At 41.5% G+C, this 10,597-nt stretch overlaps 1 protein-coding gene across 6 annotated transcripts; it reads right to left on the bottom strand.

Annotated features, from left to right (window-relative positions):
* Nucleotides 1-84: 84 nt before the first annotated feature.
* On the bottom strand, nucleotides 85-8,896 carry crdh (cone RDH). Of its 6 annotated transcripts, XM_090228393.1 has the most exons (9): nucleotides 8,175-8,385; nucleotides 7,860-7,884; nucleotides 7,039-7,173; nucleotides 6,549-6,740; nucleotides 5,987-6,148; nucleotides 5,776-5,895; nucleotides 4,241-4,297; nucleotides 2,231-2,435; nucleotides 85-1,973 (listed from the first exon to the last, which is right to left on the bottom strand). In XM_090228393.1, the coding sequence occupies exons 2-9, from the start codon at nucleotides 7,870-7,872 to the stop codon at nucleotides 1,868-1,870; spliced, it is 990 nt and encodes a 329-aa protein (XP_090084519.1). In that variant the 5' UTR covers nucleotides 7,873-7,884; nucleotides 8,175-8,385; the 3' UTR covers nucleotides 85-1,867. The 6 variants fall into 6 exon arrangements, with proteins under 6 accessions (XP_090084519.1, XP_090084518.1, XP_090084520.1 ...); XM_090228392.1 differs by lacking the exon at nucleotides 7,860-7,884 and having other exon boundaries at nucleotides 8,175-8,896; XM_090228394.1 differs by lacking the exon at nucleotides 4,241-4,297 and having other exon boundaries at nucleotides 8,175-8,392.
* Nucleotides 8,897-10,597: the final 1,701 nt, after the last annotated feature.

Genomic DNA, 10,597 nt, shown 5'->3' on the forward strand with positions numbered 1-10,597 from the left:
TCCCACAATGCACCTCCAATTGTTTAAGACGAGGACGCCTTTTTGGTAAGGGCAAACCATTCAAATGAACCACATTGCTAAATATTGAGATGTACAAATAGCATATAATTTATTGCAGTCTTTAAAGTAAGTAACCATTTTAAAGGTAATTTAACTAAACAAAATAACTGTGGTGTAAAAATTTTAAACATGAAAAATACTGAATTTTATTACATTCGTCAGTCTATTCAACAGCATGAAGACCATTGTAACAATAATAAACTGCAATGCAATTCAATACAGTAAAAAAATGTGATCAAAACATACAGTATTGTAATAAAACATGATACAAGCATTGATGCATTTGTATTTTCCCACAATATAAACTCAGCAAAAAAAGAAAGTCCCTTTTTCAGGACCCAGTCTTTCAAAAATAATTCTGAAAAACCAAATAACTTCACAGATCTTCATTGTAAAGGGTTTAAACACTGTTTCCCATGCTTGTCCAATGAACCATAAACAATTGATGAAAATACACCAGTGGAACAGTCGTTAAGACACTAACAGCTTACAGAAGGTAGGAAATTAAGGTCACAGTTATGAAAACTTAGGACACTAAAGAGGCCTTTCTACTGACTCTGAAAAACACCAAAAGAAAGATTCCCAGGGTCCCTGCTCATCTGCGTGAACGTGCCTTAGACATACTACAAGGAGGCATGAGGACTGCAGATGTGGCCTGGGCAATAAATTGCAATGTCCATACTGTGAGACCCCTAAGACAGCGCTACAGGGAGACAGGATGGACAGCTGATCGTCCTCGCAGTGGCAGACCACGTGTAACAACACCTGCACAGGATCGGTACATCCGAACATCACACCTGCACACCTGCCCAAGTTACACCAGGAACGCACAATCCCTCCAACAGTGCTCAGACTGTCCGCAATAGACAGGACAGGACTGGCAAAAAGTGCTCTTCACTGACAAGTCTCGGTTTTGTCTCACCATTTGTGATGGTCGGATTCACATTTATTGTTGAAGGAATGAGCGTTACACCGAGGTCTGTACTCTGGAGCGGGATCGATTTGGAGGTGGAGGGTCCGTCATGGTCTGGGACGGTGTGTCACAGCATCATCGGACTGAGCTTGTTGTCATGACAGGCAATCTCAACGCTGTGTGTTACAGGGAAGACATCCTCCTCCCTCATCCTGACATGACCCTCCAGCATGACAATGCCACAAGCCATACTGCTCGTTCTGTGCGTGATTTCCTGCAAGACAGGAATGTTAGTGTTCTGCCATGGCCAGCGAAGAGCCTGGATCTCAACCCCATTGAGCACGTCTGGGACCTGTTAGCTTGGAGGGTGAGGGCTAGGTCCATTCCCCCCAGAGATGTCCGGGAACTTGCAGGTGCCTTGGTGGAAGAGTGGGGTAACATCTCACAGCAAGAACTGGCAAATCTGGTGCAGTCCATGAGGAGGAGATGCACTGCAGTACTTAATGCAGCTGGTGGCCACACCAGATACTGACTGTTACTTTTGATTTTGACCCCCCCATTGTTCAGGGACAGATTATTCCATTTCTGTTAGTCACATGTCTGGGGAACTTGTTCAGTTTATGTCTCAGTTGTTGAATCTTGTTATGTTCATACAAATATTTACACGTTAAGTTTGCTGAAAATAAACGCAGTTGACAGTGATAGGATGTTTCTTTTTTTGCTGAGGTTATAGTACAGAAAATGTGTATTTTCCCACAATGTATAATATAGAAAATGTGTATTTTCCCACAATATATATATATAGAATACAGGATATCTTACAATTACCCTTCTGATATGAAAGTTAAGAGCCAACATGGAAAAATATGTCAGTATTGTTGCAAGGCGAGTTGTTCAGTTGTTCTTAATGAGTCCTACTAGCCCGGCGCTAACACCCCATAGTCTCAGTGCTGCAAGATCATCTCTTCCCTCAGGAGCTGGCTCCTTTACCTGACAGTCACTGAGAAACAAAAACATGTTAACTTAAAGCTCACCTAAACGCCTAGTTATTTATACTGTCTACACTCAGAATAAACACCACATTGTACAAACATAATCTTGATTGGATACTTAACCATCACATAAACACACACAAAATACACTCCTCTTGTAAATGTAAATCATCCAACTCCAATTAACACCCAAACACACAGACACAGAGTGACTGATTCAGGTTAATCCACTATACATACAGGGATGCTAAAGTCAAAGTGGTACCTGAAGTAGCAGCCACTCTTCTCCTCCAGCCCTTCATTGACGGCGCAGTAGATGGTGGTCTGGGCACCCTCCCTGGGGGTCTTCATTAGGAGCCAGGCGGGGGCTGACAGCATTGCACTCAACGTGGGGTACTTTGACTGCGAGTGGCGCCACAGCTCTGTCCGGATAACTCCGGGGTGCAGGGAATACGACGTCACTCCAGTACCTGATGGGGTGAGTGTAGGGATAGGGCCACTAACCTTAGAATGTGGACATTCAGAGACATCATGTGGCAGGGTAGCACTGCACTGTACACCAGTTATAACCTGATTTTGAAGCAACATTATTTGTTTGTATAATAGAATCCTGAGTAATTGCAAAGGTCATGATACTTGATGAGTACTCTTTGACAAAGGCCTCAAATGTATGGGCTTTAATCCACTAGTAAACATTAGTTACCTTATCTTTAGCCATGCATTGCTAAACCATAATAGTATACAGTAAAATCCATCCATAACTATGGTAAAATACAACTAAATGTAGACCTGTGTGTTGGAGCATCTATTTTCTGACCCCGCACAAAGTTATGGCCCATTGGTAATGTATTTCCATGTAAAGAGCTGGGGTCCACAACCCCTCTTTTACACTGCTGCTACTCTCTGTTTATCATACATGCATAGTCACTTTAACTATACATGCATGTACAGTTGAAGTCAGACATTTACATACACTTAGGTTGGAGTCATTAAAACTCATTTTTCAACCACTCCACAAATTTCTTGTTAACAAACTATAGTTTTGGCAGGTCGGTTAGGACATCTACTGTGTGCATGACACACGTAATTTTTCCAACAGACAGACAGACAGATTATTTCACTTATAATTCACTGTATCACAATTCCAGTGGTTCAGAAGTTAACATACACTAGGTTGACTGTGTCTTTAAACAGTGTGGTGGATGAATCAGAATTAGTTGGGTAATATAAGTAATTAAGATGTCTTATCTGCATAATATGCTTATGTGATATACTTGTCTATTAGAATGTATTTCTTTGGACTCTAGTGTTGGCAGTTGCACTTCTTCCCTCAGCTGTTGCTCAGTCACCTGGGGCCCAGAGAGGGGAGAGGTCAGGCTTGTCTTTCACATATCCCTGGTGCTATGCAGAATATCAGAAAGGGAAGAGGACAGGATGGAACATTGTCTTCATATGTGAATGTGTCTTTACCTATTCTTAAACCATGTGAAGGGATGGCGTGATTCATGTGGAACCAATTACTTGTCTCCACAATGTCTGTGCACTAGTCACTCCCTCCTTTGGCATTGGGGGGAGGTGTATGGTGGTGTCTGGAACCAATGTATGTCCCCTCTGATGTTGCATTTATCCTGGGATAGTGTATGACCTAGAGGCTCACTCCCCTCAGTGAGCTTGTCCAGGAGTGGGGTCGAGAAGGGGCTTTACTTGAGTTGGGAGTATCAAGAGTTGACAATTGAGTTATGCCATTGGATGAGTTGGTGTTTTTGTGCTCTACCGTACCAGGGTGAGACGGTTCCAGTTTGGAGCAGGAGGACCAGACACTGGTCTATACAATGAAAACTGTTGACACAGCAGTAACTGTCTGCTATGTATTATAGATACCTTTCAGACAAATCTTAACCTTGTGACCATTCTATGTATCTGTTGTTCGTCATGTAGGTTGAGAGGGGTGTATCATGGCTATAAAAGATATTTGTATTTTTGTGTTGTCACTTTCAATGGTTCATTAGAGATGGTGCATCATTGGTGTGTGAAGTTTGTCTCTCCTCATTTGGTAATACAGAAATTAACCACCACAACAGCTTGGGAAATTCCAGAAAATTATGTCATGGCTTTAGAAGCTTCTGATAGGCTAATTGACATCAATTGAGTCCATTGGAGGTGTACCTGTGGATGTATTTCAAGGCCTACCTTCAAACTCAGTGCCCATTTGCTTGAAATCATGAGAAAATCAAAAGAAATCAGCCAAGACCTCAGAGAAAAATTGGAAACTTACACAAGTCTGGTTCATCCTTGGGAGCAATTTCCAAACACCTGAAGGTACCACGTTCATCTGTACAAACAATAGTACGCAAGTATAAACACCCATGGGTCAACACAGCCGTCATACCGCTCAGGAAGGAGGCGCGTTCTGTCTCCTAGAGATGAACGTACTTTGGTGTGAAAAGTGCAAATCAATCCCAGAACAACAGCAAAGGACCTTGTGAAGATGCTGGAGCAAACAGGTTCAAAAGTATCTATATCCACTGTAAAACGAGTCCTATATCAACATAACCTGAAAGGCCGCTCAGCAAGGAAGAGGCCACTGCTCCAAAACCGCCATAAAAAAGCCAGACTACGGTTTGCAACTGCACATGGGGACAAAGATCGTTCTTTTAGGAGAAATATCATCTGGTCTGATAAAACAAAAATATAACTATTTGGCCATAATGACCATCGTTATGTTTGGAGGAAAAAGGGGGAGGCTTGCAAGCCAAAGAACGCCACCCCGCAGCATCATGTTGTGGGGGTGCTTTGCTGCAGGAGGGACTGGTGCTCTTCACAATATAGATGGCATCATGAGGAAGGGGAAATTATGTGGATATATTGAAGCAACATCTCATCTCTCAAGTTAAAGCTTGGTCACAAATGGGTCTTCCAAATGGACAATGACCCCAAGCATACTTCCAAAGTTGTGGCAAAATGGCTTAAGGACAACAAAGTCAAGGTATTGGAGTGGCCATCACAAAGCCCTGACCTCAATCCAATAGAAAATGTGTGGGCAGAACTGAAAAATCGGTGTGAGCAAGGAGGCCTACTAACCTGCCTCAGTTACACCAGTTCTGTCAGGAGAAATGGGCCAAAATTCACCCAAATTATTGTGGGAAGCTTGTGGAAGGCTACCCGAAACATTTGATCCAAGTTAAACAATCTAAAGGCAATGCTACCAAATACTAATTGAGTGTATGTAAACTTCTGACCCACTGGGAATGTGGTTGAAAGAAATAAAAGCTGAATTAAATCATTCTCTCTACTATTTTTCTGACATTTCACATTCTTAAAATAATGTGGTTATCCTAACTGACCTAAGACAGGGATTTTTTTCTAGGATTAAATGTCAGGAATTGTGAAAAACTGAGTTTAAATGTATTTGGCTAAGGTGTATGTAAACTTCCGACTTCAACTGTACATACTACCTCAATTAGCCCGACTAACCGGTGCCTGTATATAGCCTCGCTACTGCATATAGTCTCGCTACTGTTATTTTTACTTTACTTAGAAATTGTACTGTTGGTTAGGGCCTGTAAGTAAGCATTTCACTGTAAGGTCTACACACCTGTTGTATTTGGCGCACGTGACAAATAAACTTTGATTTAATTTGATTACTGTACATTTAGCCATTGAACATGATATGCAGTGGAAATGTAAAAATCCCCTAGATACATTAATACATTTCCTACACATAACTAGGTTAATTCATTTTTGAATTTGTCTCATTTCTAACTACATGTATATGAGTAGTAATAGAGCTGTAATAAGGCAACCCCTCACCTTTGGTCCTTCGTGCCAGCTCCCTAGAGAAGAGGAGGTTGGCCAGTTTACTCTGCTTATAGGCGATTACTGAGTTGTAACCTTTCTTATCAAAATTAAGGTCTTCAAAGTGGATTTTCCCTGAAAGAAGATGAGGTAGAGCCAGATAAAAATATAACTCAATTGATTATATTTATTTTATTACAAAAATATCTGAACAGGATGGGCTTACCGCCTTGATGAGCGATGCTAGACACATTGATGACCCGGCTGGGGGTGGAGGCTTTCAGCAGGTCCAGGAGCAGATTGGTCAATAGGAAGTGACCTAGGTGATTGACGGCAAATTGACTCTCAAAACCTTCCACTGTGAGGCTTTTGGGACACAGCATTATACCTGTGAGGAGTAGAGGGAGAGTATTTAAAGGATGGTTCAAAAAGCTCAAGCCCACAACTTTGACTATAAAAAACATGCTCTATTTCAAAGCAAATCCAGAGTAAGAAGGATCTTCAATGACAACACCAACACAATTCAGGCTCTCAAAGCATGTTGGGTAAAATCATTTTTTTTGTATAATTTTTTTTTAAACCTTTATTTAACTAGGCAAGTCAGTTAAGAACAAATTCTTATTTTCAATGACGGCCTAGGAACAGTGGGTTAACTGCCTTGTTCAGGAGCAGAACGACAGATTTGTACCTTGTCAGCTCGGGGATTCAGTCTTGCAACCTTTCGGTTACTAGTCCAACGCTCTAACCACTAGGCAACCTGTCACCCCAGTCTGCTGCATCAGTCTCACCTGCGTTGTTGATAAGTATGTCCAGACGGGTCTCTGTGGCAATGAATTCCCGAGCAAACTGACGTACTGAACCGAGGGAGGCCAGGTCTAGTTGTTGCACCACCACGTTAGTATTTCCTGTGGAACTGCGGATCTCTGCTGCAGCTGCTTCTCCCCTGGTAAGATCTCGGCAAGCCATGATCACCCGAGCTCCTGAGAGCATGCAGTACCGTCAGTCTGAGAACACCCTCATCACATTCCCCTCCAATAGAATATATAGGATCAGCCCTATCATCAGCTGAACAACATCCACAATCTATCACACCCCGTCACTAAGCCTCCTACACTCAGGCCTTCCATTGAAAAGCCCCCACAGTTGCCCTTAAATCCACATTTTCCTCAGATTGCATTGGAACTTGTTTGTGTCCAAAAGGGACCCCATGAAAGGTCATGTAAATCACAACACAGTTAGAGTACAGTCCAATAGAGAAGTGCCATAGGCCTTCTGTACCTCTCATGGCCATATCCCAGGCCGTCTCCTTGCCGATGCCAGTGTTGGCACCAGTGATCACCACAGTCCTTCCATGCAGTTTGGCACGGCTGCGGCATATCCCACCGGCGATCCACTTTCGCAGTAAAACATAGCCTGGTTTGGAGACAAACGGCACTGAGCCAAAATATCACTCTTACTTCTTCTTATGTTGACCTATGAACCTTCCACTAGAGGCACCCTATCTGTTGATTGTGTAAGTACTGACAGGTTGGCCACCTCTCTCATGGGAATAGAAAGCATGTTCATTGGTCACATTGGCCCACAATACTTTTGTTACTCATCGCTTTTAATCCTGGGACTATATGTGTAACATGTGGAAGAGTAAACATCCTTATTTTGGAGCACCAATGTGATCAATCCATGGACAGGGAAAGACATAGCAACTGAGGGCACAACCTTTATTACTGGCATTGTGTAAACGTCTATGGTCGATACAGGGACAGTGAACAGTTACAGTCCAATAGAGAAGTGCTGTTAAGACAACAGTTCAAAAGGTACTGGACTGGTTCCATATGGGAGGAATTTCACAAGCCCTAATCTACCACAATTAAAATCTCTCAACCAAACAAGATTTAATCCTGGCTTAACATTTTTTCAAGTCTGCGTAAAAGATCCTTTCTTGTGGAAATAGGAATTGTTAACATCGCATATACTGTATGTGCAATTGTAAAGCCTTTACACACATAACAGTATATGTCGGGATCTTGGAGCTACAGGGAGTGAACACGTTACAAATCACAAACCTTAAATAGACACTACAATCAAGCATTACCACATACCACGGTCAGTCATGCTTCAGTGATTCTGTGGATTGTCATGTAAATCAAGAAAAATGTACAATCTGAAGACTTTTACATCCTGAATGTTACAACACGGCACAACATACTTCATGCAGTCAGTTTTGATATACTTTGTTGGTGGTTTAGTAGTGTTAACTTTTGTTGAAATTAGGCTACTATTCCCCTAGCATATATTTCCATGTAGAAATGTTAGAACAATATTACCATTATAGAAAACTGTAAAAGTAATTGAAAGGAGATCTAAGACCCACAATACATCAAGATAACATGCATAGCAGTAGAGCTGTGACTTACTGATGGTTGTCACTGTGGTCACAGCGCCGTACTTGACTAGCTGGTTTTTCTTCAACTCTTTCCACATCTTATCAACTCTTGTTGCCAGAACAGTTTGACTACCCCAGACCAGACAACTTAGCCTAGTAAATCCCGAGCTTAGCGAGTCTGGCTATTCTTCTTGAACTGTGTTGCTTTGAATGTTGTTACAGCACAAGCAGTGATACAGATCGAGTGGCTATGAATAGGTCTAAGTATCTTATATAGGAGGTTTAGTCTTATAGCCAGATTAAACCAGAACTACTTCCTTAAACAGTCAATGGTGCACCACAAGTATGGCACACTAGTATGGTTCTCCTTCTTGAAAATTCCTTAAAGTGTGATTGTGTGATGTCTTTAAACACTGACTATACCAAACACTAATTTTGAGTTGCACCTTAAAAATCCTTCTTTAACCTGTCTCCTCCCCATCATCTACACTGATTGAAGTGGATTTAACAAGTGACATCAGTAAGGGATCATAGCTTTCACCTGGATTCACCTAGTCAGTCTATGTCATGAAAAAAGCAGGTGTTCTTAAGGTTTTGTATACTCTGTATTTGTCAAGAGAACACCTTAAAGACAGATCTTGTCTGGTCCAGTGAGATTATCCAAGCCCCGGTCCAGCTGCTCCCCCTCAATTTCGACATTGGTAGCAGTAGTGGCATAGTCCCTGTCTCTCAGGGGAACAGCATGCTCTCTGTGTATTTGAGTGTACTAATACTTCAACTTTTGTTATGATGACACATGAAAGGACCTAGTCTATGGGTAGGTCCCACTGAGGTATGGGTAGGACCTAAAGTGCCACCTACTGGCCTATTGTAGGGCTACCATTTTAAAATAGTAATAGTGAAGGAAAATAGGACAAAAAGATGTAGCTAGATTTTGCATTGGCTAATTATTCATAATGAATGCAAGTTATTTTACTACAAAAAATCTGGTAATCATATTGTTGATGTTTACCAGTGGTTTTAAATTAGCATGTAAATCTAGGTGGGGCAAACTCCAGCAAAGCCAATACACAACCCAACGGAACACTAAACAATACATTAATTGGACTATAACGGTGACAAACTGTGCCCACAAACTTATGGGCCTACATAAAACTGTCCCAACAGCAGAGTCCCAACAGCAGTCCCAACACCTTACCACTACTGCACCTGGCTATCAGCAGAGCCTTGTCTGGCAGCGAAACAGTTCATTCAGCCTAATTTACTGCCTTTAAAAAAACATAGCTGATATGGCTAACTTGTGTAAACACATGTGGTTTCTAATGACAATTGAGATGTACAAACTATGGCATAAGGGGATGACGAGTGGATAAGAGGCAATTCGTAATTGCGATTAAGACATTCATGAGCGAGCTAGGATGGACATAATCAATATAACTATTTGTTCAGCACTTTTGAAATGTACAGCGACAGAATTCAGAGCATAGGCCGTTCTTACAGTATTCTCCCTGTACACCAAGTCAGAACCGTAGGATAAATAAAAGGGGGAATATAAACACACAATGAAAGCTCTTACAATATTCGATGATGACATTTCTTATAAACAGACTTTGGACTACATGAAGGGAAAAGGAACCACATTTTTAGGTTTAGGCACATGGGCTACTAACAGCTTACTACACAACATACACTTTGTATTGCTTTACACTATACATATCTCCCTGGCATATCACATCATTTATGCAGCAGCATACAAGACATTTTTGGACTCATCATGTTGAACTGTGCTCACTTGAACATGAAGGTGGCAAGGTGGTCCTTTGTGGGCACATTTTTTAATCAAAGTCTGGCATTCTCTGGATTTATGATGCTTTCAAGATAACTGGGAACTTGAAAAAAAACACGGTTGAATCATCTTCAAGTCAGAGCTCTAGAAAGAGGCCAGAGTTCCAGACTTGAAAATCAGAGTTGAATTACCGTTCAAAATGTATTTTCCCAGTCGGCGCTCGTTTCTTTCTGAGTTCCCAGTTGCCTTGAACTCACTGAAGTCTGAGATTTCCCAGTTCCAAGTTGTTTTGAAAGCGGGAGAAGTCATGCTTGACAGCATTGACAGCATGGCCAATGTTTGACAGCATGATTGACAGCATGGCCAATGTTGAATGTTTATCCTTTTAAGCTTGGAAAAGAGACCCTTAAACCCAGACTTGGACAACACATCCACTTCAATGAATAGCAGGCTAGTGATTGCTTTGCAATTCTTGCAGTTAGCCACTTATTCCTTCCAAACCACTCATTGTTGAATTTGCGATTTCCAACTTGTTCTGTAATGTTTATGTCCAACACTGATACATTGTATCTACAATTTCTCTTCATATGACAAGGATTTGCCAGTAGGTTGTCGACTTGATTAATGATGATGACCATCTTGAAAGTATGATGTTGACATGAGTATGA

Source organism: Oncorhynchus mykiss, chromosome 30 (genome assembly GCF_057628025.1).
Source record: "Oncorhynchus mykiss isolate SJ-2025 chromosome 30, ASM5762802v1, whole genome shotgun sequence".
Taxonomy (NCBI): Eukaryota; Metazoa; Chordata; class Actinopteri; order Salmoniformes; family Salmonidae; genus Oncorhynchus; species Oncorhynchus mykiss.